The 27531-nt window shown below is 37.3% G+C and overlaps 4 protein-coding genes across 8 annotated transcripts in view; 2 read left to right on the top strand and 2 right to left on the bottom strand.

The window, feature by feature from the left end:
• Positions 1–11520, top strand: part of LOC130686068 (ribosomal protein S6 kinase alpha-5-like) — a 20523-nt gene extending 9003 nt beyond the window's left edge. For 2 of the 3 annotated variants that reach the window (XM_059497610.1, XM_059497609.1), the window contains exons 3-18: positions 93–311; positions 4173–4288; positions 5905–6015; positions 6289–6372; positions 6485–6588; positions 6832–6982; positions 7073–7234; positions 7298–7417; positions 7488–7757; positions 8121–8291; positions 8383–8604; positions 8668–8818; positions 8923–9140; positions 9220–9322; positions 9414–9640; positions 9719–11520. In XM_059497610.1, coding sequence (XP_059353593.1) covers positions 93–311; positions 4173–4288; positions 5905–6015; positions 6289–6372; positions 6485–6588; positions 6832–6982; positions 7073–7234; positions 7298–7417; positions 7488–7757; positions 8121–8291; positions 8383–8604; positions 8668–8818; positions 8923–9140; positions 9220–9322; positions 9414–9640; positions 9719–10105 — 2816 coding nt within the window. In that variant the 3' untranslated portion in view covers positions 10106–11520. The remainder of the gene's footprint in view (positions 1–92; positions 312–4172; positions 4289–5904; positions 6016–6288; positions 6373–6484; positions 6589–6831; positions 6983–7072; positions 7235–7297; positions 7418–7487; positions 7758–8120; positions 8292–8382; positions 8605–8667; positions 8819–8922; positions 9141–9219; positions 9323–9413; positions 9641–9718) is intronic. The other variant, XM_057509363.2, reaches the window with a different exon arrangement.
• Positions 11521–14464: 2944 nt separating this feature from the next.
• On the bottom strand, positions 14465–20526 carry LOC130685940 (E3 ubiquitin-protein ligase CBL-like). The gene is made up of 9 exons (XM_057509235.2): positions 19513–20526; positions 18932–19078; positions 18368–18499; positions 18121–18258; positions 17602–17821; positions 17329–17502; positions 15272–15408; positions 14859–14920; positions 14465–14749 (listed from the first exon to the last, which is right to left on the bottom strand). Exons 1-9 carry the CDS (start codon positions 20157–20159, stop codon positions 14592–14594), a joined length of 1815 nt encoding a protein of 604 aa, XP_057365218.1. The 5' UTR covers positions 20160–20526; the 3' UTR covers positions 14465–14591.
• A 905-nt stretch (positions 20527–21431) lies between these two features.
• On the bottom strand, positions 21432–23793 carry LOC130685928 (uncharacterized). 2 transcript variants are annotated; one of them, XM_057509216.1, is made up of 8 exons: positions 23484–23793; positions 23363–23407; positions 23079–23279; positions 22900–23007; positions 22718–22837; positions 22116–22642; positions 21947–22051; positions 21432–21872 (listed from the first exon to the last, which is right to left on the bottom strand). In XM_057509216.1, exons 1-8 carry the CDS (start codon positions 23746–23748, stop codon positions 21660–21662), a joined length of 1584 nt encoding a protein of 527 aa, XP_057365199.1. In that variant the 5' UTR covers positions 23749–23793; the 3' UTR covers positions 21432–21659. The 2 variants fall into 2 exon arrangements, with proteins under 2 accessions (XP_057365199.1, XP_057365200.1); XM_057509217.1 differs by having other exon boundaries at positions 21708–21877.
• Positions 23794–24026: 233 nt separating this feature from the next.
• On the top strand, positions 24027–26034 carry LOC130685933 (protein FAM50 homolog). Of its 2 annotated transcripts, none has more exons than XM_057509226.2 (9): positions 24027–24207; positions 24327–24536; positions 24627–24854; positions 24922–25083; positions 25153–25208; positions 25284–25330; positions 25386–25540; positions 25637–25791; positions 25888–26034. In XM_057509226.2, the coding sequence occupies exons 2-9, from the start codon at positions 24357–24359 to the stop codon at positions 25961–25963; spliced, it is 1059 nt and encodes a 352-aa protein (XP_057365209.1). In that variant the 5' UTR covers positions 24027–24207; positions 24327–24356; the 3' UTR covers positions 25964–26034. The 2 variants fall into 2 exon arrangements, with proteins under 2 accessions (XP_057365209.1, XP_057365210.1); XM_057509227.2 differs by having other exon boundaries at positions 24279–24536.
• Positions 26035–27531: the final 1497 nt, after the last annotated feature.

Below are 27531 nucleotides of genomic sequence, written 5' to 3'. Positions count from 1 at the left end.
CGCATTGTCGTTATTCGTTCGATCAATCCAACAATTTTCAACAGATTTCAAACCGTTCATTTCATTTTTTTTCTCCCCTATTCAAAAATTAGCGTACGGAAAAGTGTTCCTGGTGAGGAAGCAAGGTGGCAATGACCACGGAACTCTTTACGCCATGAAGGTCTTGAAGAAGGCTTCCATCGTGCAAAAGAAAAAAACGGCCGAGCACACCATGACGGAGCGCCAGGTCCTCGAAGCCGTCCGACAATCGCCGTTCCTAGTGACTCTCTACTACGCCTTCCAGACCGACGCCAAGCTCCACCTCATTCTCGGTTAGTTCCCATTTTGTTTTTGTTTTTTTCCAACTGTTCTGTTGTTGTTGTTGTTGTTGCAGCTGTTAAACAAGGCAAATTGTTTGGCCCACAGTATTTTATTTTGTAACCGTTATGCGCTTCCCACAGTGCACAAACTTTACCTAAAAATACCGGTATCTTTCCTCATTTGTTTTGGTGATTCATAATTCATTTTTTTTTTTTTTTTTTTTTATAAGTTTCTCTTGGTATACAAACAGTGAAAATAAGCAAAGCGATAACGTAATACTTAAAAAAAAAAAAAAAAGCCAAACGTAACGGTTTAATACGTAAATTTAATATCGCGATGATGTTTAAAAAAAAAAACAGCGGAAAATGGAGTAGATCATTTTCGAATTGTAATTGAAGTAGTTTCTACTGCCCCTTTTTTTTTTTTTTTTTTTTTTTTTTTTTTTTTCTAAATTATTCGGGGGGATTTTTGTGGCCAAGTGCACGAACGCCAGCAGACTTTTTCAATCGATTAGGTTTGCTCTACTTTTACCCATTTTTTTTTTTTTTTCTCTTACCGTATGGTCTCTCGTGTTTCGAATGGATCTCTCCATAAACTTGATTCCCCTGTCATTTATTTTTTATTGCCAACTTTTAAAAAGAAAGAAAAAAAAATGTCTTTTTTTAAAACAATCGTGAAATAATAATAATAATAATATAAAAAAAAAAAAAAAAAAAAAAAAAAAAAAAAGGATCAACAGATGTGGGTTAGAAACACAAACCAGAAATGGTAACACATTTCACAGCCGTCGCTTCACTGCCCTGATGCATAACGGTATCTGCAATTATATTTATAAAAAATTTTTTTTTTTAATTATTATTACGTAAAAAAAAAAATGACGCTTTAATCTTATATTATTAAAGTTTCGTTATCAAATTCCATAGTGTCTAAATGAAACGTTCTCTCCTCGCCTCCCTCCCCCCCCCCCGCACTAATTATGCAACTAGTTTTGTGGGACATACGGGCCGAGTTATCTTTTCTTTTATTGAGTGAAATTCTTGTAACGGCGTTTAGATTTTATTTTATTTTATTTTTTTTTTCGATGATAATCTTACGATTCTGAAGGGTTTGCGAGGCCTTTAAGGTGAGCTGTACCCCGGCCACGGGTGTGTAGCATAAAGAATGTGCGCGACCCACTTCAGTACGTTGCTTTCGTGTTTGCTTTCTTGCTGAAAGTGTGACCTACTTCACTATAACGACTTTGTGTGTGTGTGTGTGTGTGTGCGCAAAGCTATGCCAGTAAGAAGTGGGTTGTAACGGTGCACGCCGCTCGGCCCCGCAAGTCACTCATCGAGCAGTTTCCAAAACGAAAGAAAATCAAATCAAGTAAACACATTTTTTTTTTTTTTTTTTTAGACGTTCGTATTAGAATTGCCTTTTCAGGATTTTTCCCCATTCGAACGGTACGATTCCAATTTTCAAAACTGAATTGTAATAGACCAACCTTGACGTTCGATTTGTCTAATGCGATTTCTTGCAATCAACGTCCATGTGGGGGCCTCACCTGTCACTGCCAATCGGCATCGTAGTGCGCGACCACACGCGTCCCATTCGCAAGGTCGTCGTCAATCACTTAGGCGATACCCTTGTCCCTTTTTCTTTTTTAGATATTCACACCGGACAGTTTGTTTGTTTTTTTTTTGCGTATAAACGAATGACCAGGTGTGTTGATCAAATGTTAAGTTTAAAAAAAAAAAAATAACCGTTTGTTTTTAAACCAGGATGTGTTTCTCGTCCATTTATCGATCGTGCTTTGCTGTATAAAGCCATTTTGGTTATGCATATGCAAATTGTTTAGGGTTAATTTCTTTTTTTTTTTTTTTTTTTTTTAAACTACCGAGTTTTTTTTTTTTTTTTACTTCCAGTTTTTTTTTGTTTGTTTGTTTGTTGTTGTTCTGGAAGCAAAAACGAGTAGAGACGTTGGCGTAGTTCCCAATAACACGTTTGACTGCTGCAAACCAACAAACAGCTACTCGTTCGATTTCTTTTGACACTGTCCGACATGCGAAATGGCTCTTTTTATAGAGAGGGGGGGGGGGGGAACACCCGGATGGAATATTTTATACGGACGTGTGACATTTCGCTTAAAATGATATTTTGAACTTCTCACTTGTCACGAAATCATTTTTTTTTTATTTTTTTTAAATAAAACTTGTTTATTTTCCTGCGCTGAGAGTTAATTGTTTTTTTTTTTTGTTTTTTTTTTTTTTTTTAATTCGAACGTATTGGAATGTACAAGGCAGGACGTGATTAGAAGGGAGGAAAACAAAAAAAAAATAAGGTTTGGAACTGTCATTTTCCTTGTAGGTTGCGCAAAAACTGTACGAGTTGCGTTCGTTGGGCCCCATTAAACAATGGCGCTTTCACTTTCTTCTGAAAAATAAATTTCGGGGCTCTTCTCTTACGGCATAGTTCGCCCTCTTTTTCTATTTCGCTTTCTCTTCCTTTCTCTCTCTCTCTCTCCCTCTCTTATTTTCCTTGTCTCTCGCCAAGATTTAAAAAAAAAAAAAAAAAAAAAAAAAAACGATCGTTCCCAAACTGATCGTGAACTGGTTTCCATTAACAAGCGACTTGGCCTTAAAACACTTTGCCGAATATTTGGGTTATTTCATTGGAGTTCCATTTTTCAACTTGTCAAACGTTGAAAAAAAAAAAAAAAAAAAGGGCACAAACCGTTTCTTCGATTAACGTGCAAACAGCTCAGTTCGGGCCTGGAAGATAAATATAAAATGAAACGTTTTTATTCGTTTAAACGCAGATGGATGAAGAAAAGAAGAATGGCGCTGTTAAAAACCGTGACGTTTGAGGGCTTTTTAAAACGAAACGAGTAACTTCATTTTTATAAGAGAAATCGAACGTCACTCATTTGACTTATGAATATTGAGACCGTGCATTTTGAAATTGGATCGTTTTGGCCATGGGCTAGTTCCCTATTAACGAATTTTGTTTCAATCTTGAAATCGTTTGTTTTGCTTTTTTTTTTTTTTCCGTCGAAGATAAGAAAAAAAAAAAGGGTCTGATTTCCAAGTGCAATCAGCTAACTGGAATTACAGTCCACAAGTTAAAAAAAAAAAAAACAAAAGGCAATGATGGTCAACGTATAGAGGGCGTGCCTCTGATTTTATTTAAATTTTTTAATACTGAGAAGAAGAATGCAATAGTCTACGTTTGGACGGTTGGAAAAGGAGACGCTGATGAACAAACGCGAACAATGAAAGGAGAAATTAGGCCAGATCAGAAAAATAAATAAATAAATATTAAAAAAAAAAAAAAAAAAAAACTGCCTGTTTTGGAAAGAGGCTGGCAACCTTTCTAAAACGTTCAATTCACCGTGGGTTATTGTCACATGATTCACGAAGCATGACAATAAAAAAAAAAAGGAAAAAAGAACGGACGAAGAAGAAAGTCGGCTCCCTTCTAACGCAGACAGCTCATTTTGTTATTTGCCGAGATAAGCAAAAAAAAAAAAAAAAGCTCACGAATCTCCTGTTCTTTATTTTTCTTCTTTTCTTTTTTCCAGTGCGTGCGTGCCAACCCAAATGCAATTGGGTAAGTAGGTAAAGGTTGGCAAAGGTGGTCAAGGCTTTCACCAAAGATTAGGCCCTGCCGTTTACGAAATGCTAATAAGTTCATCCTGTAACAAACTCATGTCGCTTTTCATTTCTTATCCATTCTTATTTATGAAACGTTTTTTTTTTTTTTTTTTCTTATTTTGCTCTCTGCGTGTTGTGTCATTTTTTTTTTTTTTGAAATTTTTAAAATATTCATTCGTTTGACTGATTGTGTAATATTTATTTATTATTATTTTTTTTTTTTCAACATTTCTTTCGTAGATTACGTCAGTGGAGGAGAGCTATTCACACACCTGTACCAACGGGAGAGATTCGCAGAGAACGAAGTGCGCATCTACATAGCGGAGATCATTTTAGCTCTGGAACATTTGCATAAGGTGATTTTCATCTTTTAATATATTATATATATATATATATATATACTGTATATATATTTTTAAAGAGATGATGTCTATTCACGTAGTGCATTACGAAGGAAAACGGGGGGGGGTGAGAGAGGGAGGGAACGTCATTGATAAACAAGAAGGTATTTGGATTCGGACCAATAGGATGCGTCCGTATTTCTCCTTTTTGTGGTGTATATGAATAGCAATTAGCACAAGTTGTTCAACTTGGAACAGGGACGGCCGTGTAAATTTTCGCCTTTAATTAATCAACCGCTAGGAATGCGTCTCCCCCCCCCCCCCCCCATTTTTTTCACGATTTTTTTTTTACTCGGAATAACCAAAAGGTGTTATTCTCTTGCATTGTTTTTTTGTTTTGTTTTGTTTTTATTTAAAGGGACGCAATAGGAAGGGAATGAAAAGAACTTTTGGGGAAGGCCATGGCTATAAAAGAGAAATAGGAAAAAGAATCCAGCCTTGACAAAAGGTGGGTCTGATGGTTTTGTTTGTTTTGTTTGTTTTTTTTTTTTTTTTTTTTGGGGGGGGGGGGGGGGGGGCTGTTGCAAAAGCGTGGCGCAACGAAAGTTTTTCCATTTAAAAAGTGACCTTTCCGATTCAGAGGAAATAGCATTGAGAAATCCCTCCCCCCCCCCTCCTTTTAATGTTTCTTACATTACGATGTGTGGATTGGCTGGAAAGTGATGAAAAACGTTTGTTCCAGATTAAAATGTAATCAACCCGAAGCTCTCCACTAATTGCGACTGTACTCGTCTTCGATTTTGTTAAAAGAGCGCGGCGCGTATTTTGTAACTGCGCGCGCAAGGACAGATGAACTCGCAGATTACGGACACGCGTTCTAAAATGTAAAAAAAATAATAAAATATAAACGAAATCTGATGTGTTGCACAAGTGGCACAGCCCCCACAAAGGGGGCTGTTGCGTTAGCGAAACCCAACGGTTGCGAAACTACCTCGGCGTAACTGTAAAATGCAGAAGTTGAAAGAGCGCAGCAGAACTCACTGAAAGAGTACAGGGAAAAAAAAAAAAAAAAAAAAAAAAAAAAAAAAAAAAAGGGAACTCGATCGAAAACTGTTTCATGCAAATCATGGTTTGTTTAATTTCGGATCCAGTTTAAAAACGGCAAATTTCTCGTTTCAAATCAAATTGGGCTTTCTACTGTTCGTTTCGTGCGAGTAGAAATTCGCTTAAGTTGATTACCGGTAACGAGGGTAGCGATAAAGATACGCTGTCAAACGGTTAAACTCGTTCTCATTAGGAAATGAAAATCGGCTGCATTATACCGCCATTTTCTTTTCTTTTTTTGTGTGTGTGTGTGTGTGTGTGTGAGATGATTGCCTCTTTGCAACTGGGGGCGTGCGCGACGTGCATTTTAAACGACTGGTTGAATAGCGAATCGCACAACGGTCTAATTAGACGTTGCGAAATGTCTGAGTACGTCTGATACGCTTACGTCTGTTTCGAATGCGCATAATTGCAGATTTTTTTTTTTTTCCAGTACAAAATTTCGCCCGTGTCTTTCAACCGAGTTGTTTGAAACGTTTTCTTTTTTTTTTCTCTTTTCATGTTCGTTCAATACGAAAATAAAAAAGCTGGGCATCATTTACCGAGATATCAAACTGGAAAATATATTGCTCGACTCGCAAGGCCACATCGTATTGACCGACTTTGGACTTAGCAAGGAATTCCTGCCGCACGAGAAGGTATGCAAACGTCGCCCCTGCAATAACAAATTTAAAAAAAAAAAAAAAAAAAAAAAAAACTGTTCAATATGATAACGTCATTTCAAAAAGGTGTTTCAAAGGTCGCATTTTGTGCTACCTGTTTTACCTGCGAAATATTTCACCTTCTTTGTTTTTTTTTTTTTTTTTGTTTGTTTTTGTTTTTTTAAATAGAATTATTATAATGCATTATTTTTGAATTGCAAGTTCGATGTAATGATTTAATAATTGACTGTTTGTTTTCTTTTCAAATAGAATACTAGGGCCTATTCGTTTTGCGGTACGATTGAATACATGGCTCCTGAGATCGTGCGAGGCGGAGGCGCAGGCCACGATATGGTAAACATTTAAAGAAATGTTTAAAATTTATTAGTCTAATTAAAATGTTCGAGTGGAGTTTCGTTTTCTTTGTGAAGTCTAACACCTGTCTATCATTTTTTTTTCCGACAAGGCCGTCGATTGGTGGGGCGTAGGAGTGCTCACTTACGAACTGTTAACTGGCGCATCTCCTTTCACAGTCGAAGGCGAGAAAAACAATCAACAAGAGATTTCTAGGTAATTGTTTCTTTTTTATTATTATTATTGTTATTGTTATTGAAATAAAGGCGTAAACTAGTTTTTGTGTTTGTCGATAAAAAAAAAAATTTATGATGCATTGAATAACAATAAACAACAACGTAGTCTTGTTATCTACTTGTTTGTTACGATATGCTAAACACCCGTTTGGGGCTTGCGGTAAAAATAATAGGAAAAACAAAGTTAATGTTGATTTATTTATTTATTTTTTTTAATTTCTAGACGCATTTTGAGCATCCACCCACCTATTCCACAAGATTTATCGATAGAGGTAAAAGACTTCATTGGGCAACTGTTGACAAAAGATCCAAGTCGGCGACTTGGTGGTGGCCCATCAGATGCTGTGGAACTCAAACAACATTCCTTTTTCAGAGTAAGCAAATGAGTGAATGAATCCCGAAGATAATTTACTATCCACAACTGAAAATTGAATTTTTTTTTAAATGGTGATTTTCAAAAACAGAATTTGAATTGGGATGAAGTGGGCAAAAAATTAGTGCGCGCGCCGTTCATACCGCGCATCGCCGACGAGCTGGACGTCAGCAATTTCGCGGAAGAATTCACGGGAATGGCCGCGACAGATTCGCCCGCCATAGTTCCCGCCAACGTCGATAAAATTTTCAAGGTGCAACACAACATTTCAAAACGAAATATTGTTCAATTGTTAACCTTTCTTGTAATTATTTAGGGCTATTCTTACATAGCCCCGTCTATCCTATTCACGGACAACATCATCAGCGAAGATTTATTCGCCTTATCAGCTGATAACAAACCGACACTCTCCAACATAATCGGCGCCAGATTTAAGGTTTGAATCAGCGACTTTTTTTTTTTTTTTTTTTTTAATGTTTACTTCTCCAATTGCAAAAATACCAAAGAGAAAGACGAAGAAATGGACAGCTGACATCTTTCCCTCTCGTTTCCAGAATTCCACGTTCTTCCTTCATTACCATATGGACTTGCGGGAACAAATGCTGGGCGATGGCAGCTTCTCGATTTGCCGGCGCTGCGTTCATAAGGCCAGCGGCCAAGAAATGGCCGTTAAAATCGTTTCCCGTCGCCTTGACTGCAGCCAAGAAATCAGCTTACTACGCAGCTGCCAAGGCCATCCGAATGTCGTGCGACTGCACGACGTCTTTTACGATGAGGTAAACATCGCGTTAGCCAAGCTGTCACAATTTAAGTTTTCATTTGTGACCACACCCCCTTAAAAAACAAACAAGCAAACAAAACAAATGGAAGGACAGCGCATTTGATAATGAAAAAAAAAAAAGAGAATTATTACGTTCGACGTGATATGTAACACGTACCACAATGAGGCCATCAGCTGATGGATCCGTGTTCGGAATGACACGGTCGGATCTTGAAACAATTGCGACGCTTTCTCTAATCGTATTTTTTAAGAACTAAAAAACAGCTCCTCTTTATTTCGATCCGGCGAAAGATTATTTTTTTTTAAATAGAAAAAAAAAATTAGGGTTATTATAACGTGTGTTCATCTCGTTGTTTAGGCGCATACGTATATCGTCATGGAATTGTTGAAAGGAGGCGAACTTCTTCAACGCATCCGGCACCAAAAGCAATTTACGGAATCGCAAGCGGCCCGCATTTGGCAGAAACTAGTGGCTGGTGTTCATCATGTTCATAGCAAAGGCATCGTCCATCGCGATTTGAAACCAGAGGTTCATTCCCTTTTTTTTTTTTTTGTTTTGTTTAGAATTGATGAAATTTAAATGACGTTCCATTTTTTATTTTTTTTATTTTGAAAACCAGAATCTGTTGTTTGAGAGCACGGAAGACGATGCCGAATTGAAAATCGTTGACTTTGGATTTGCGCGATTTAAACCGGAACCGCAGAAATTATTAAACACGCCTTGCTTCACGCTTCAGTACGCTGCTCCGGAAGTACTGAAAACCGCCCTAGTGCCGAAAGACGGACGTTACGAGAACGGATACGACGAGAGCTGCGATCTGTGGAGCCTCGGAGTCATCCTGGTAAATAAAACAAATGGAGTTGCATTTCATTTGCGATGGTGTTCATTCGTATTCTGTGAATAGTACACGATGCTGTCCGGGCGAGCCCCTTTTCACGCCAACGGTCGTGAAGGAAATGCCTCTGCTGTTATGCAACGTATTAAGACGGGTGATTTCGATTTCGACGGCGACGCGTGGAAGCATGTCTCTTCCAGGGCGAAAAACATAGTACAAGGTGAGATAAGAAAAGATCCACATCATCCAAATGAATTCAACGTTGTTAATCAAATAAATTTGTCTCGTTCCAAAAATGATTAAAAAAATGATAAAAAAATGAAGGTCTTTTGACGGTCGACCCGCAAAAACGGTTGACTTTAAACGAAGTCATGGCTTCTAGTTGGCTAGTGCCAAAAATTCGTGAACCTCCGCTCGGCTTCACGCCGTTAATGACTCCCGGAATCTTGTGCATTCGCTCTTTTGCCAAGACAACTGAACTGGCTGTCAAGCAAACCATAGATGCTTTCCATATGGCCGCCAGGGAGGGATTCAGATTGCAGGTAAACAAACTCAAAATTCTCATTTTTTTTTTTTTTTTTATTTCAAAGTTCTAAACATTTTCAATTTTTTCGAAAACAGGACGTGTGCAATGCAAGATTGGCTCAACGACGGAAAGCCAAACGATCATCCAATGACGCTAGAAGCGTTTCGACTTCCAGTAGTTTCTCATCGAGTTCTTCAGGTACGAGCATCCGCTTTGAAAATGATGATGATGACCCACAATCAATGAACGTTCCACCTGTTTTGTTTGTTTGTTTTTTTTTTTCATTCAGGCAACTCGTCGATGCGAACAGCCAGCAAAGGAGAAGGCTCTGCCTCTTGGTCTTCTGTTGGCTTCACGCCGCGCAAAATGACGTCGGAAGACGACAACGTGTTCAGCTTTCGCGAAGCCCGTGTTCAAGAATACCTGTCTAGCCTGTCGGAGGCCGAGTCCTCCAGTCGGGACTCTTTCCACAAGCTGCAAGAGAAAGAGGAATCGCGTTCGACCAAGAACAGCTGGGTATGCATTCCATATCTTTCTCCAAGTTTGAACATCTCATTATTAATTGGTTGTATTTCATATGGTTCTTCATTATAGGGCAATGGTATCTGTGATAGTCTATCCTCTGTCGTTGACGATAAAATCAAAGAGGCCCCTCCGGCGCAAGATTTGAGCCTACCCGGACCAAGTAGCAATGACAGCATCATTCTCATGCCTATCTCGTTATCGACGAGGTCCAAGAAGAGGACGCCCAATAAAACGTTACTGCCCACCACCAACCCGGTCGGCCCCCAACAAGGCCAAATGAATTGCGAAGAAGATGCGTCACTGGCGTGCACAAACACTTGGAAACAGCACCAGCAATATTCTGCAGCGACAGAATTCGAACGTCCACTGACGAGAGCCCGCAAGCGTCACATGGCTCACGCCAACGATGTTCAACCTTATATCCAGCCCATCCCTAAGCGGCGAAAGAATTTATGAGAGAGAAAGAGATAGAACGAAAAATGTCTTAATCATTTGCCTATACTGCGGATTTCGTTGGGAGTTACGAAGAGTATTTAATCCTTCAAAAGCCGTTAATGTTTTCGGTTAGTGTCTTGGGAGAGGGGGGGGGGTTCGCTCTACGTCTTGTAGATATCAACCGTTTCAATTGTTCCTTGGTAACGATGACGGGGGAACTTGTACATATGTCGTATACTCCCCGTGAATGAATGTGTTAACGGTCCGCGTGCGAACTTTTCAACATTCTGCCTCTAGTCAGTCGGATCTGAGGCCTTAAACGTCAGCCGTGGTGTAGTGCTGTGTCCCTGACGAGGAGTTCAAAACAAAACAAAACAAAAAAAAAAAAACCCGCAGCCTATCCGCCGTGTGTTCTATTGTGGGGTTTGTCGGCTTACGAGTGCCTTATGAGAAATTACGTCGACAGAGCTGAATGTACAATGTAAAGTTGCTATAAGGGTGAAGACCTGCTAGTTAGTTGACATTTGTTTATTTTTTTTTTTTTCCATTCATTGGGATGCAGTCACGAGAAAACTTCTTTCAAAAATAGGCGTGAAAACGGCTACACTAGTCCTCGAAAACAGTTGATTTTTACATCCAATCGGCTTGTTTTGTTCAAACTTAAAAGCTTCTTGGTTTTCACACTTTCTGCCGTGGCTTTTGTGTTTCTTTTCTTTACGTGCCCCACCTTGTTAAATTGTCATGTTGAACATAAGAAGCCTTTGAATTTCGTCGGCCAAGTTCATGGCCGATGCAAGAAAACTCTTTCTCTATATGCCTTTACTTCTGCTTTTCTACGGGTCACGTGGCCGTGAGTAGGTTTTTTTTTTCTTTTTTTTTTTTTTGTCTCCGCAATGCGATAAGTATGGCGGATGACTGAAGGAAGGAAGCACGGAGAACACATTCAAAACACATTCAAACTACTCACGCGAAAGAAACAACTTCTCATAGTCTCGCATAGTAGCAAATTCGGAATCACTTACTGTCACTAGATGAAAACTAATGTTTTGTGCGTGTTGTGTATTTTTTAACCGATAGTGCTTGAATACAGTGACGTAGTTTCGCGAATGCCAAACAAGTCGCCTACTTGTTCATGTGGCGAGGTTCTGTACGAAGCTGTCAAAGGTCTCAGTAAAAATTAGAAGCGCTAGGTGTGGCTAAGATAGAAAACGGTATTTGATTTAAGTTGTCGCAGAGAAAACGATCAATCGGAAAGTGATCTTGAGATCCCCCACATTTTGTTTGTCCTATTATTGATTGAGAGTTTTTGTTTTTTATGAGACTTGTTGTATGTGTATCATTATGAAATTGACATGTTTTGAATACTTGTGAAGATATATAGTGTTTAAATGGAGTTTATGATCGCGAAAGGAATATTATATGCAGTAGCACAATGATTGTGAGTCTATTTATTTTGCTCTTTTAAACGTCAGTCAGTTTCAAAATTTAATGGGGATCGATCGGGAATATTCATATCGGCCTATTATCAAATGAATTATGATGTCAAATCTGAAGTTTCTGGATATGCCGTTATCCGATTAAATTAACAAAATCGTTCGCTTGTAAAGGAGGTTTGTTTTGAAGTGAGATTAGTATTTTAGGCAGTGGGGCGTTCTAACGAAAGCGAAATTCAAACATACTCAAATCTATGGCAACCCGATTTTATATATTATCGTTTTTTAAATACACCGAATATTTGACGCCATGCTAGCGCGGTGCGTGTTTTCGTGTAAAATCTGATTGAAAAATAAGCCCGACGAAAAAAATAAGCCAAACTTTTCAGCATTTGTTTTATTTCAAAAATATGGATAAAACTGTATGAGCTAGATTCAAAATTGAACAACAATCACGAAAAGGAAGTTTGTTTTTATATTGAGCTTATAGTTTTTTAAATAAATGGGAAAAATGAATGACGCATTTTTGCGTTATTGCCTCTTTTTTATGTTTATTTCAAAAACAGTTAGTTTAACATAAAAATAAAGGCATTTTTTGAAATCAGCGTTAAATTTTACATTATAATAGGTGGTTTTGATCAAATTCCGGTAGATGTCCATTTTTGCCGATTTTGACAAAAGTAAGAAGGCCTTCCCACTTTTTTAAATTTCGTCAAAATCTAAATTTACTTAAAAACACGTTATTCCCATTCGAAATTGATCGCTGATCACGAAAAACGAGCATATTTTTATATTGGGCTTATAGCTTTTGAATTAACCGTGAAAAACTAAAAGTCGGGCTTATTTTGTCGGGCCTATTTTGTCGGGCTTAAAATTTTTTCCTATTAAAAAATAATATCATTAAAACTAGATAACTATATATGGTTCTGATTCAAACTTTAACAAGGAACACGAAAATGAAATTTGTTTTTACCTAGAGTTTATAGTTTTTGAATAATCTAAAATATTGATGTGTCACACTAGCGCTGTAGCGTACTGGCGCACAACAAATGTTTGAATTTTATATTTTAGATTACTCAAAAACTATAAGCCCTACATAAAAAAAAAATTAATTTTCGTGATTCTTATCAAATTTTGAATCTAAATCATATATAGTTATCTAGATTTAATGATATTATTTTTAACAGGGAAAAATTTTAAGCCCGACAAAAGAAGGCCGGTCTTCTGTTTTTTTTGGTTAATTGGAAAACTATAGGGCCACTTAAAAAATAAACTTGATTTTTGGTATTAGCATTCTATTCTGCATCGAAATCATGTATTTTAAGCCAAATTTGAAATTTGGCCAAAAATGAAAAAGTAAGAAGGCTATAGCCTTCCCACTTTTTCAAATTTCGTCAAATTATAGATTTGCTTAAAAATACATTATTTCGATTTGAAATTAATCGCTGATAACGAAAATCGGTTATATTTTTAGATTGGGCTTATAGTTGTTGAAATAAATGGGAAAAATGAATGACGCATTTTTGCGTTATTGCCTCTTTTTTATGTTTATTTCAAAAACAGTTAGTTTAACATAAAAATAAAGGCATTTTTTGAAATCAGCGTTAAATTTTACATTATAATAGGTGGTTTTGATGAAATTCCGGAAGATGTCCATTTTTGCCGATTTTGACAAAAGTAAGAAGGCTATAGCCTTCCCACTTTTTCAATTTTCGTCAAACTCTAAATTTGGTTAAAAACACGTTATTTTGATTCGAAATTGATCGCTGATCACGGAAAATGGATATATTTTTATATTGGGCTTATAGTTTTTGAATTAACCGTAAAAAACTAAAAATCGGGCTTATATTGTCGGGCTTAAAATCTTTTCCTATTAAAAAAAATATCATTAAATCTAAATAACTATATATGATTCCGATTCATAATATAACAGTGAACACGACAATGAAATTTTTTTTACGTAGAGTTTATAGTTTCGGAATAATCAAAGAAGTTTGATGTGTCACGCCAGCGCTGTAGAGCGTACTGGCGCGCTAGTGATGGTTTGGATTCGCCCCTAATTTTATATTTTAGATTGCTCAAAAACTGTAAACTCTACATAAAAACAACTTCCATTTTCGTGTTTCTTGGTTAATTTTGAATCAGAATCAATTATAGTTATCTAGATATAATGATATTATTTTTTAATAGGAAAAAATTTTAAGCCCGACAATATAAGCCCGGCCTTGTGTTTTTTTTTTTTTGTTGAATTCAAAAACTATAAGGCCAATTAAAAAATAAACTTAATTTTCGTGACTAGCATTCCATTCGGCAATGAAATCATGTATTTTAAGCCAAATTTGAAATTTGGCAAAAAATGAAAAATTAAGAAGGCTATAGCCTTCTCACTTTTTCAATTTTCGTCAAATTCTAGATTTACTTAAAAATACATTATTTCAATTCGAAATCGATCACTGATCACGAAAATTAAAGTTTTTTTTATATTTCGCTTATAGTTTTGAAAATAAATGAAAAAAATAAATGTTTTAGTGTAAAATCTGACTGAAAAATAAGCCCGACAAAATAAGCCCGACTTTTCAGGATTTTTTTTCTTTCACAAGTAAAATTTACAAAATTTAGTCTCGTATTCAAACGGTAATAGCGACGGATGATTTTGTTTTGACTTAAGGCAGTTAAAAATAGGAAAATATGACATTGTACTCCGCCGTCATGCCAGCTACACAACAACACCAGTTCGGGAGCCGCTGCACGACAACCGACAAAACGTTTGAAACATCTCTGGAATCCTCCGAAACCAGTGCCGAATCCGTACTACAGTTAACATCATCTACTGCGAGAAATGTCGTAAAAATGGTGTCGGTGGTATGCTATGTGATCGCATCTAGACAGATTCCCTACCGGAAAATTTATAGTTTTTGCACCCGTAGAGGAGACCGTGGTTGAAATATATTGAAAATTCCGAATAATTGGTTAATACATATTCAATATTCATAACATGGATTACACGGGTTACCGTGCCGAGAGTAAAACCAGATCGGCACAGAAATTTGAAACGTTATGAAATTTTCTTACATTTAGTCATTCTGATTCTCCGAGACATCTGAAGAATTGTCCTGCAATGTAAACAGAGTGGGGCAAGATCTACACTTGATTGCGGCTGTAGGAACACTGGGTGAACGGAGTTGTGCTACTTTCAGGTTGACACGTACCGCACCAGTTCTAGACTTCAGTGCTATACGAAGTGGTGGTAAATAAAAACCAAGGATTTTGCATGTTACTATATTCAAGTGATGATCTTCTTGATATATTTTTTCAAGCCTAGAAATTATTTAGGAACAAACCTTGTTTGTTCACCTGGTGATCACCTGGATGAATAGAATCAGCCAACATATCAGAAGGAGATCTATCAAAGAAAAAAAGGAAAATTTAAGTAAAATTTGAAATAAAAAATCAAATGCTAATTCCATTGATTTTGTACTGCTCCATTATCGCCGCTTGTGGGTGTACGCATCTTTCGCATTTTCTTTTCAACTGTTCTTTCATCATGCTTTCTTTGTTTTGGCTTCTTTTTAGTTCGCGTTTAAAACAATCTTACCCTAATTCTTTTTAGGGGACTAAGCCAATACGTTGTAACAAAGTAACGCTAACAGAACAGTGAAAACCAAATTTTATAGTAGAAAACAATTACACAAAAATCAAGTTTTACGAATTCTTTGTGCACATTCGTTGTTGTACATTCGTTGCTGCAACATACCTCATTTGCGATCGTCCCGATAACGTGATTGGCGAAGATCGGCGTGGAGGTAACGGCGGGGCCAGCGCGGAACAAATTGTAGATACAGAAGGCGGCAGAGATACACTATTTCTTTTTTTCGACATCAGGAAAGGTACCTCACAGAGATCAATCAGAAATAGTACCGGATAAATATCGTTTGCAGAGTTAGGCAAAAAAAAAGAAAGAGGTTTGGGAAGATTATGACACCAAAACTGCACGAGCCCATGCGTTCACTACTTTAAAGCCGCCTATCGCGGAGTGATTTCAATTATCTGCTTACGGTACACAAAAAAAAAAGTTTAGTGTGAATGTTACGCGCCAAACTACATTTCATCAAATATGGAAATACTTTAACTATATCTAAGCATTGCAAAATATTATTAATGAAGTTGTTTTTACTTTAAGAATAACGCAATTACTTCTTTGCGGGTTTCCCCGACTTCTCCCACATTAAAAAAATGTGAGAAGCCGCTTTGATATGATGTAGAAAACACCCATGTGATTTTCTATGGGGTTCGTGCTTAGTCTTCACGAAGTAATTAACCTGTGCATTTTTTCTGTTAGAGGAAAAAGAAACAGTAAACCCAAAAAGCTTATTTCTACTCACAACGGAATTCGCGTATCTTTTGCCAGCCTTCCCTTATGTACAGAAACCAATGTTCATGCAACTCGCAAGCGCATAGCAAAAAAATCACAATTAATTCAATCGACTTAATGTAGCGCCTAAATTGTTGACCAAATCACGGTTCTTCTTCTTCTATAAAACATTAGTAAAAATAATGAGTTAATATTAAGAAACATAAGTCATCGTTTGAATATTACGGACATCACTAAATGCAGTCATCTAGTGAATTATAGCGTATATGGGGTTAGAACAATTGCCAACTAGAATTCCCACAATTTAAGCATAGGGTTAAGATAGCCCCCGATTTCATTTGCCAGACGGGGAGATGTAAAGCAACGTTACGTTTTATGTTAGAAGCGACAACCTGAGTTATTTGGAATTTTGCTTTGGACGTAACAATTAGTGTGGGATCGAACCAATTCTCCTACAATTCGAAAAAAATGTGCTACATAACATGCATTTTTCTTGTTAATAAACCATGACCATTCCTGTCAAACACACCAAACTCGGTAATGCACAAAACAGAACACATAATAACGATGATAATAAGTGAATAATAAAAAAAAAGAAAATGACCTGATGCACATTCGAAATCGACACTTGTTTGTATTAAACGCACCAAGTGCTAAGAAGAGTAATTGGCTTAACGTAGAGTTGAAACTTTAACAATGGGTCACGGAAGCAGTGCTTATTCGTGACTTACCATGGAGTGTTTGTCGTGGGCCGAACGATAGTTAATACTTAATACTAGGCAAAAGCAATTCAAAATATCCAAAAACATCCAAGGAGAACCAAGGGCAGTAAGAAACCATGAAATTCGACGTTACAAAACAATGGAAGAATGGAAAAGTACGAAATATACAGTAACGCAAATAGAAAGTGGATACTATGAATCCATCAACGAACGGTTGGTTGACCGATCCAGAACCCTGGCTTGATTGTATTTAATGACAGCGATTTATATTTTTAAAAATAATAATAATAAAAAAATGAAGAATCGAAGAAATAAGGCACATTCAGTGAAAACGCACTTGATCCCTTTCCCTGGCACCTCTATATCTCGTTACTAAATGTTACATGGTACTTAAAATAAAAATTCAAAAAAAAATCACAGCTCCTCTCTGTTCAAGGGCATACAAAAAAAAATCAATTTGGAAATTTGATGCAGTCCAACCTAACCACAAGCAAGTTTCGTAAGCTTTAACTAAAAGGAATTAAATCGAATTGACCTTGCCGTGACATTCAATAGCGGAAAATCGGGAATAGAAGGCAAAAGCTCAATCCATTTTAGACACCCATACGAGATATACGAATAGCGGGGCAAACAAAACATCACGAAAGCAGACAGACAGCGAAAGATAGATGAACAAGGAAAGTTACGCTTCATTCATCGATGTGCGATGCCTAGTACCTCTTCGTGTCCCATGGACTCGTTTCCAATGGCAATATTGAGAGCACTGTTATTGTTGGCTGAATTCAATACAGATCGAATGTTGTTCTTGCTAGGTTCAAATGGATCAACAACCACCAGTTCTGTTCCCTTGATTTCCGCACGACAAAAAGGACATCCTTGTCCTTCAGATTCCTGTTACATGCCATTTTAAATCACAGATGATCACACTACTGATAAAAATTTCACACACACAAAAAAAAAAACAATCGAGTCAAAGAAGTATGCCTTTACCTGCCACGACGAAAGGCAAGGCGTGCAGAGCAAATGACCACACGGTTCTATGCGGACATCTTTATCGTTTTCGGCACAGATTTTACACAACTGGAAAGTAGATCCCATTTCGCAGTAGAGCTCATACTGTTCTTGTGTCACTTGGATATGGTCTTCAGGTGTTGCCGCTACAGCCCAGCTAAGATCGGGATTCACAGATCGACCGTCAGGATATAAATAGCTTCAATGCGATTAAAAGGAGAAATCATGTTAAATGTTTGTTGTTATGCATTGTTATTTCTGCGACGCATTCTTTACGTTTTCCGATTTTGCCACGTACTTCTTGATTATATATAACAGGTGCCTGCTATCATTCGTTTCATTAAGTTTTCTTTTAACGAAGAGAGCAACATGAATTAAAAATGAAAGAACTACGAGGGAATCGAGATAGAGAGGTACAAAAACTCGAATGCGTCGAAGAAACTGAAACTAACGTCTTAAAGGTATTGTACTGAGAAAGCGCAAATAATTTTAACTTACAATCCTTCCCTGAACCCATCAAGTAATGCTTGGCAGAGAGATTTATTCTGGGGAATTGTCTGCAAAATAGTTCCATCTGCAGTAACATATCCGATGGCCCATTGACCCAAGCGGGTGCAACTTAATCTGAAAACGTAACTATACAAAGTGGGTAAAGATTGAACAAACAATTAATTTTTATTATTTATTATTGAAATAACGACACGGTTAAAAACTTAGCAACAGGTAGCTTTAAACTTATGATTACCTTCCAGGTTTGTTTATATATTTCTGCAATCTTGCTTTAACTTCGTCATAGGTCAGAAACGCCACGTAGCCTGGGTGAGTGACGGCCAGAATTTGCCAGTTTCGTAATAAGGTGGACCACGGTTGAAACAATCTACAAATGACAAGTAAAATTTGTCACCACAAAAAATGTAATAGAATAACCACACTTTGTACAGCTATAGCCCACCCACTTGAATTCCACTCTAAACTACTGCTATACAGAATAAGCGAAGTCAAAAAGGTCTAAATTGAATGAAGTCTTAAAAACTAAATAACGGGATATGTCAGCAACTAAGTCGGAAACTGATGTCAGTGAAAAGAACCCACGACCCAGCAATGATGATGACGGTAAAAATGATCTCACTTGAGACACAATTTCATTATAACAAAGCAGCGATAATGGCAATTGATGAAAAGCTAGAAATGTTCAATATATATATGTGGGCACCGTATTATGGCCCATCGCTTTAAGCGCAACCCTCGTAGAAAAATTGTTAATCAAACACAGATTCACACATGAAATTAGCGAGCGAATCAGTCTTACCGGGTAAAAACATCAAATTCGAAGTTGGAGATATAGTCATTGCAAGTCAAGTCGATCGTCGATTTCAAAGCCATGGCCTCCAGACCAGAGCTGATCGGGTGGGCTTCGTGCAAGGTTTGCCTGAAAATTTTCCATGCAACTATGGTTCTGAAATATAATGCATTTTTTGTTACTAAGAACGCAAGGTGACGAAAGCCATCCGTTAAACGGAAATACTATAGCCTATCTGCCAGGATTTCCTGATGTAAATTATCTAGAATTTATCGCTTTTTCGTATGGTTGATTGGACCTTTCATAAACCACAACTTCGTCCCATAAACTAAATGCAATATATCAAATACTTTTTTAAAACATAATGCCCTTCTGCATTCTAAAACCTCTTGAGCCATGGTATACACAATTTCTTTATATTCACATGAAATGGCTTCAAATATTAAAATAAGTGTAACAAAGCCAATGACAAAATAAAAGAACAGCTCAAAAGGCTTGCTATGACTAGGGAGGAAACTATTAAATTACGCAGAGAAAATGTAACATAAAATGAAAGTTCAAGTGCTTGCTAAGTACATAATTTAGTTTACCTGTCCTCAAATGAATTACGCCAGAAGTCAGCAGCATCACTTTTTGTAATTCTAAATTGTCCACCAGCAAACATGCCACCAGGAAAAAGGGCTTTCAATTCACTTAACATGTGGCTGAACACCAAACTTAGCTTTGTCAAGTTGCGTCTATAGTGAGAATTTTCATCAAACATCTTTTCCTTTCCTTCCTTGAACAGCTTGATAGCTTGTTTGCACTTCCGCATAAGGTTTTCAATGAACACTTTGAAGTATTCTTCATTGTTCAGTGCTACCATATTGTCCTCATATTTTGTGTAGATGAGACGCAAATGCTGGTAGGTATCTGGAAGTATGTCAAGGATGAATGGTGGAGAATTCTTTAAATTCATTTTAGAATGTTGGCAGAGTTTAACCACTTTGTCCATTAGTTTCCATGTTTTTTCTAATGCACGGCGGTCTATCATTAATTTGGGAGGAGCCATCGCTTCAGCAAATGCACCATGAAGTTTTGACAGAAGTGAAGTAATATTCTTATTTTGCTGTTGATGCTGCTGGGCATTTGGTACAGCCTGCTGTTGATGCGGACTGTGTCTTGATGCCATACTCAGTTTGATCTGGAACCGTTCAGCTAAATCCATGAATAACAGGCAATACATTGAAGATGACATGTCAAATTCGGTATCTTCTATTCAAGTTTTTGCAGATGACGTGCCTATAAAATACACCCGACACTTCTCTTGAAACTCAATATCGACACAATTAGTTGGTAAGGCAAGAAACTTTCGTCTTGAAAAAAAGAGCCAGTATTAACTTTTCCGCCACCGGAAAAACAATCGCCCCACTGAAAAAAACTTGCGATTGTTGCTTTCGAAACTCACTTGTTAATCATTCAACACTAGAGTCTTCTACCCTGCACCTTTACATTTATTGCACGACCGCCATGTTGCAAGAAGAGTTATTCTCCAAAGACACAGAGAGCGGATACCATCGCCGTATGAACCAAATACATTGGTAGCAGAGAGATATAAGAGTTCGGAAACGCTATGCATGAAACCATGTACGTACGACTGCCTACCTACCCTCCGCGAAGTGCAACAACTGAAGAGATTCAGTTTCATTTGGCAATACCAGGAGATGGCGCTGTGGGCCAAAGCTCCAATGAATTTCTTAAAACAAAGTTATGAAAGAATTGACATCAACAATAAATTTTTAAAAAGAATGATACTTTTTTCATGTCTGTTGAATATAGTGCAACTCCAGAGTACGAAAATTTTTAAAAAATTACATTTTTATCTACACTTTTCTTGTTTACGACAATTTTTTCATCGATTCTACAGATACAAAATGTTGCAATGACTTGGTTCTTATGCTATTCCATGGGAAAATGGGAATTTATTAAGTACTGTACGTAGACGGCTAGAGCACCAGAGTATGCGAAATAGCGTAACATACTGGCGCGATGGCCGATATTCGGTTGAATTTGTAATAATGAAACGTAAATTCCATTTTGATCGCAAGATGGCAGCACTGAGAAAACTCTTTTTGTGGAAGGCCGTGAAAGCATGGTGTACTAGGGAGGTGACAACTCTCGTTGTAACAGCGCACCTCGATTGAAGCCTGTATTTGTTTCGGGTTCACTTTAGCTAGAGACGCCTAGTAGCCGACCTTGAATGGTAAAGGCTGCACCCAATTGGAAAATATTCTTAGTTCAAACAAGGGGAATTGTCCCTAACAGCAATCGCCATGGCAATAAGATGACATGAAATTTACCGTTATAACCTTTCTGATATTATGTTATCCTATTTGTATGCTTAGTTCGTTTGGAATAAATTTAATGATCAATTTTGTCGTTTAAAAGTAGCCCATTATAAATAATGAGGCTTATATAGCATGCAGTAACACTGAAACACTTGAAATTTTACAATAAATAAAAATCAACCTGAGTTACTACTTTTTTATTACATCTTTGATATGAGCAATTTTGGCTAGTTTGCAACTTGCCTGGACCTCCTTTTGGTCTTTGAACAATAACACATGTTTCAAACGTTTAGATTCGAAATAATATTTCACTTTTACACATTCCATTATGTAAGTTCTCATATTAGAATGCCAATGGGGATCACAGAAGAGAGGCAGCAGTTAGTTTCACCTTCGTGACACATTCTTTTTTAAGGTATCAGCGATAACAATGTGATTAAGTGACTAGAGTTTCGAGACCTTTTCAACGGCGCACAAAATTTGGTATTAGTGTTTCGAGACCTCTTTTTCAAACGGCTCACAAAATTTGGTACTGTGTTACTGTGACAAACACTAAGTCCACCTTTAGTTCGAGATCTTGTCTGCATCTGCGTCGAAATTATTTGGCAAATCTCCTTATTATTCTGTTCTGATAATAGTAGACAAGTTTTAATATATGAGAACAGATATATAGCTATCTACTACACGATCCTTATACCTGTTCACTTAATTTCTTCATGACAGCTTCAAAGCTGTTGTCCCTTAAATCTGCTTCTAATGCGCAGCACTTGTCTTGCATTGCTTTGAGTTTCGATGCAAAAACCTGAAAGAAAACAAAAATATTGGTGACAAGTTGTTACATGAAAATTTTGAATGCTTCGGGTTACCATTTCTCTTGACTTCATCCGCCTAATTTTTTGATTCGCTATAACCAGCTTCTTCTTAGATATCCCTCTTTTTTTGTTACTGACAGATCTCTTCTTTATATATCTCAACGCCTTAGAACACCCAGTGCAAAGCTCACTTTTCGAATTTGCTAAATAGCTGCAGTACGTCGACCGCCAAACATCGCCATCTTTTGAAATGGCGCATTTTGCCGTAACATTCACAACCGAAGAATTAATGATTCCTTTGCACACCTTATGACCATCGAGGGTTTTGATAAAGCCGCTAATTTCGGCGTAGTCGCGATAGCTTTTTTTGACATTCGGTAAAACTGGTTTCCCCCCAACGTGGAAAGACACACTTTTTGTTGATAGAACTCTGAGTGTCTTTATAACTAAACTTCCGTCGGGGGCATCAAACCAACTCATACAGGCAGCGGTTTTGCCGTTATGCATCCAACTCCAAGAATCAGATGGAAGTCTCACATTTTCTTTTAAAGCTTGAAAGGCAACTGCATCAATAGCAGAATCTGAAAATAGATGGCTTAACGGTTATTTAGCGCGAGCACATACGATGAAGTTAACGTCAACAGGAAACCATATACCATTAAATCCCACCGAAGGCTCAGCCAAATTAGATTGTTCATCAGTAGAAACATCAGTGGGTTTAAGACCTATCAATTCGATCGGATCTGGGCTAGGTAGTGTCGAGTCTGTGCTTGTACCTAAATCATGATCAATTATCAAATGAGATTCAATAGGGTTTAAAAATCTCAACTTAATGTACCTTCATGGCTCATCAAACAGTCATTGGGATTGAGATCCAGCTCTCGGGTTTCTGTTTCAGAATTAATAGAAACATCTTTGGAGGCAGGTGGCAATGACACATTGGATTCTAAATGTTGGCAAGTGCATCAGTCAGAAAATTTTTAAATAATTTGCTAAAGTATCTCAGAAACGGTATACCGATCGATGGAACTGATCGCTTGGGCAATTGCATTTCCGGATCCAAAGAAATATAATATGTATGGTCCATCATCACCTCAACCAGATGTGAGCTGCTGTGTGTGGTCTTACTGTTTGAGAGAACAGTGGATGATGACCTAGACGGTGCATCCAAAATAGAACTGATGGTCTTCAATCTTGAATTTAAATGGTTCTTCCCAACTGTGGCAGAGAATACAAATGAGAATATTAGCAAATTCTACAGCCATTAGAAGAGGCACTCATTCATCATGTAACTAGATTACCTGGATTAGTACTCAAAGTTGTCAATGGTGGAAGATTAGCTTTGGCTGTTGGAGCAGGGTGTGCAAGTAGAAAATAATAGTGACAAAGAAATATACAAGGGACAATGTAACCTCAGTATACCTAGAAGATGTTTTGGCTTAGCTCCTTTTTTGAGACGCCAACGTTCCTGGGGGTAAAATTCTTCGCCTATCATTTTCCCCTTAACGATGTCTTCGTCATCAAAATGCTTCCAGCAGAAACGAGAAGTCTGCATAAGTTTTTTCTCTGGGAAAATTGTTTTCCACTCATCGAAATTATCCTTTGGCGGACGGAAGAACGCGGCAGGGCCATTTTCTTGATTACTTCGAGTTTGGCAACCATCGACGAAGCACAATTTATTTACCATTTCTGCAAGAATGCTATCAATGCGTTAACAACACACACCATTAACGTTTTCAGTACGAATAAAATGACTGATTTGTTGTTGAACTAGTTGCTAACTTATTCCGATGGTGGTGTTGGCTATAAGTCTCTTAAGTTAGGCCACACCTCCTCGTCCGAAAACAGGCTTCACTCGAGGTGGGCCGGTGGGCTGTTAAAAGGAGAGTTGTTTCACCTCCTTTGTACTACACTATGGTGAGAATGTAATTCTATTGGTAACCTGGTAACGAAGTCGAGTCATAAGGCCGTTGTAAAAAAAACGAACGAAGTGCAGACAAGATTTGTTTGAGTGCAAGTGCAACAGCAAATAACAACAAACAAGGGATTTTTGTATACGACGAAGAAATTTTGACGGCGTCAAAACAAGGTTTTCAAAAACAATACTAGAAAAATATTAAAGCCAATTTTTTTTTAGTTATTTGAGGTAAGATTCCTTGTTCGTTTTAGTTTCTGTGATTTTACGTTTTCGCTGTCATAAAAATCAGTTTTAAACAGCAAACAGGGAATTCGAAGTTCGATTTTGATTAAGACTTGCTGTTCCAGATATCAAACAGGTGAAGAACCTCATTCAACATGGCGCAATACAAAGGAGCTGCCAGTGAAGGGAGTAGAGCAATGCAGATGATGAAGAAACGAGAAAAAGCCCAGGAAGAAGTTGAGTTTCGCAAAAAGAAAATTGAAGAAGAACTCAAACTCTCTGGAATAAAAGATAAATTTGCTACACATTATGATGCAGTAGAACAACAGTTAAAGGTTTGTTTTAAATAAGCCAGCTATAACAATAATTCAGTTGTAAACCTGATATGTTCCATACTCAGCAATTGTTTCTTTTGTTTATTCTAGACTTCAACAATTGGTCTAGTGACACTAGATGAAATGAAAGCAAAGCAAGAGGTGATTGTTCAAGAAAGAGAAAAACAATTAGCCAAAAAACTTAAAGAAAAAGAGAGAGAAATTGAAAGAGAATTGGAAGCCAAACGAGCAGAAAAAAAGAAACAGAAACAGCAAATTAAATCCCTGTCTTTTAAATTAGACGGTGATGAAGAAGAAGAGGAAGACCACGAAGAAATTGTAAGTTAAAGTACTTGTAAGCATACCTGTTTGTGCCATTATTCATGGAATGTGTTCATGTTTGTAGCAAAGTGCCTCCTCGCCAAAAACCGATGTATTGGATAACAGTGAAGGGGAACCTGTGGCAAAAAAAATTAAAGGAAATAAAAACCCCGATGTAGACACGAGTTTTTTGCCTGACAGAGACAGAGAAGAAGAAGAAAATAAACTTCGCGAGGAACTTCGTCAAGTATGTAGCACAAGATAGTGTACAAGTATTAATCTAATAACAACCTTGGAAAAATGACAACTATTCCAGGAATGGGTAACTAAACAAGAAGCTTTAAAACAAGAACCTATAGAAATTACCTACAGGCATGTAATTTTTTATCATGCGTACACGCGATGCTATCTCACAAATTTTTAATTAACACTTTATTTTTGAATTAGCTATTGGGACGGGTCGGGTCATAGGAAAACGACTCGCATGAAAAAAGGTAAACTTTCAAATGTTTGAATTACATTGTCTCTACAATGTTATTTTCCCATTAGGAAACACGATTTATCAATTTTTGCAGCGTTGCCTCGAGTCACTAAGGAAAGATTTCCATGAATTGAAAACAATTTCTGCCGACCAGTTGATGTATGTGAAAGAGGATCTCATAATACCTCACCATTATTCGTTTTATGATTTTATAGTCACAAAGGTATTCCCTCGAATTGAGATACATTTCTCAGCGTAGCGAGTCGTTTATCTATTTATATCTGTTTGATTACTTTTATTTTATTTCAATGTTTTTCAGGCAAGAGGAAAAAGTGGTCCCTTGTTCAGTTTCGATGTTCATGACGACATTCGAATAGTAAGCGATGCAAGCGTGGAGAAGGATGAATCTCACGCTGGCAAAGTACTGCTGAGAAGTTGGTATGAAAGAAACAAGCACATATTCCCAGCATCCAGGTATCGATTTTTTTTTTTTCATTTAGTTTGCCTATTTTGAAGGTTTAACAACATACCTAAATGAGATTTGTAACATACACGCTTTGTATATCATAGGTGGGAGCCGTATGACCCTACGAAAACATATGAAAAATATAGTATCAAAGACAAGAATAAGAAAAACGCGCCTTGAACGTGTGGTTGATGAGAGGCAAACCACAATCCATATTTAATGTTTGGATCAATACATTGTAATGAAATTTTGCACCCGACCGACGTCTTTTTTTTTCTTAGTGGCTCGTTAGTTGAGCCGTAGGGTCAGATTTAAAGGTAGACTGCAATTTTTGCAGCGACGAATATGACATTACTAACAAAAAATTTCAAATTGTGCGATGTTTGCTCCCGTGGTGGTAGGCAAAGCTCAAATTTACCATCCGTAACAATGCTACATTGTTTCTGCTATCGTCTACTTTAATAATCAACAGGAAATCTGCCCGAATTGCAGCAAAAACGAAAATGATTAAAGTGAATAAAAATAACAGAAAGAATTTCGAATTCTTCAACACAACCAGGTGCATTGCTTGAAAATCAAAGAGAAAAAAAAAATGGTTAATACAGAATGATGTATTTTGCTTGTTTCCACGACTGACAACAGAAAAACCATTTCAAATTTCCATCCAACGAAATGTAGGTCTGTACAAAAAAAAAAAAAGGAAAAACACAATGAGGGGACAGATTACAGGGGGGGAAAGCACGAAGAGTGACGGTGGGGGTGGATTTAAACGGGGGAGTAAGGGGGCGTTCTTTGTCATATACAACATAAAAAAAAAAATATTTTAAAAGGAAAAGGAGGATAATAGAAAAGGGGATTTGATAGGTTTTACAATACTACGTAATGCTTGCCGGCTGCGAGAACGTGCTTTCTTGGACTCGAGAGCTTTTTCTTGCCGTCTTCCACACCAGCTGAGAACTCAACGGCTCTGCCAACATCTGCTAGAGCACTCAAAAATACATTTGAGTTCCTTATAATCCAACTACCACCAACGAACCAATTTTTCAAACGAGAATCGAAAAAGAAAAAAAAAATGGCAACCGATTGTTTTTGAAATTAAAAAGAAAACGATATCTTTCGTGCCCTTGCGATGCTACACCATCAAAACAAATCCACTCATTAAAAAAAAAAACCTGATGTACGGGAACCAGTCCCCCATAGACCAGCCATCTGCGAACGAAACATCTTCAAAAAGGATACAAATGTACAAATTTTTATGTATAGAGAAATAGAAGAGGATCGAACATTTTGGAAACAAGACGGTTTTTGTTTTGTTTTTTTTGTTTTTTGTTTTGTTTTTTTTACACAGATAACGTTCCAAACCGGAACTAAATCAACTATTCTTGTTTTAAAAAACACAGTTTCCTTTCTTTCTGGTTTTGTTTCTCCTTTGTTTTCAAAGAAGACACGACATTCGCTTTCACGATACTTTCACACACACACACACACAACTACAATTATAAAATTAACAGTCAACAGACACTAGACGCAGGATGGAGAAGAAAAGAAAAATGACAACTATGAAAATGGACAAGGATACAAATGTGATTTACAAGCCGTGCGACGGGATCGAACCGGCAAAACTGGTGTACGAATGCCACGTGTCTTTTTTCCCCATAGACTTCTATCTTTAAAAAAAAAAACGATCTTTCATTCGGTCGGCAGGGATTGACTGAAAGAAACAAATTACAGTGTGTCGCACACATACA

Source organism: Daphnia carinata, chromosome 2, assembly GCF_022539665.2.
Source record: "Daphnia carinata strain CSIRO-1 chromosome 2, CSIRO_AGI_Dcar_HiC_V3, whole genome shotgun sequence".
In the NCBI taxonomy this organism is placed as follows: domain Eukaryota; kingdom Metazoa; phylum Arthropoda; class Branchiopoda; order Diplostraca; family Daphniidae; genus Daphnia; species Daphnia carinata.
This window is presented reverse-complemented; position numbering and strand designations above follow the sequence as displayed.

Bases quoted from the DNA above. Each gene is read 5' to 3' on its own strand.
- LOC130685940 (XM_057509235.2), bottom strand. From the start codon at position 20,159: ATGTCATCTTCAATGTATTGCCTGTTATTCATGGATTTAGCTGAACGG. The intron at 17,503-17,601 runs GTAAAGGCATAC...GGCATGTAACAG, and splicing joins CTTGCCTTTCGTCGTGGCAG to GAATCTGAAGGACAAGGATG. The intron at 14,921-15,271 runs GTATGTTGCAGC...TTTCTTTGATAG, and splicing joins TCGGGACGATCGCAAATGAG to ATCTCCTTCTGATATGTTGG.
- LOC130685928 (XM_057509216.1), bottom strand. From the start codon at position 23,748: ATGGTAAATAAATTGTGCTTCGTCGATGGTTGCCAAACTCGAAGTAAT. The intron at 23,280-23,362 runs GTAATCTAGTTA...TCTCTGCCACAG, and splicing joins AACTTTGAGTACTAATCCAG to TTGGGAAGAACCATTTAAAT. The intron at 22,643-22,717 runs GTATATGGTTTC...ATCTATTTTCAG, and splicing joins GCCTTCGGTGGGATTTAATG to ATTCTGCTATTGATGCAGTT.
- LOC130685933 (XM_057509226.2), top strand. From the start codon at position 24,357: ATGGCGCAATACAAAGGAGCTGCCAGTGAAGGGAGTAGAGCAATGCAG. The intron at 25,084-25,152 runs GTATGTAGCACA...CAACTATTCCAG, and splicing joins TTCGCGAGGAACTTCGTCAA to GAATGGGTAACTAAACAAGA. The intron at 25,541-25,636 runs GTATTCCCTCGA...AATGTTTTTCAG, and splicing joins ATGATTTTATAGTCACAAAG to GCAAGAGGAAAAAGTGGTCC.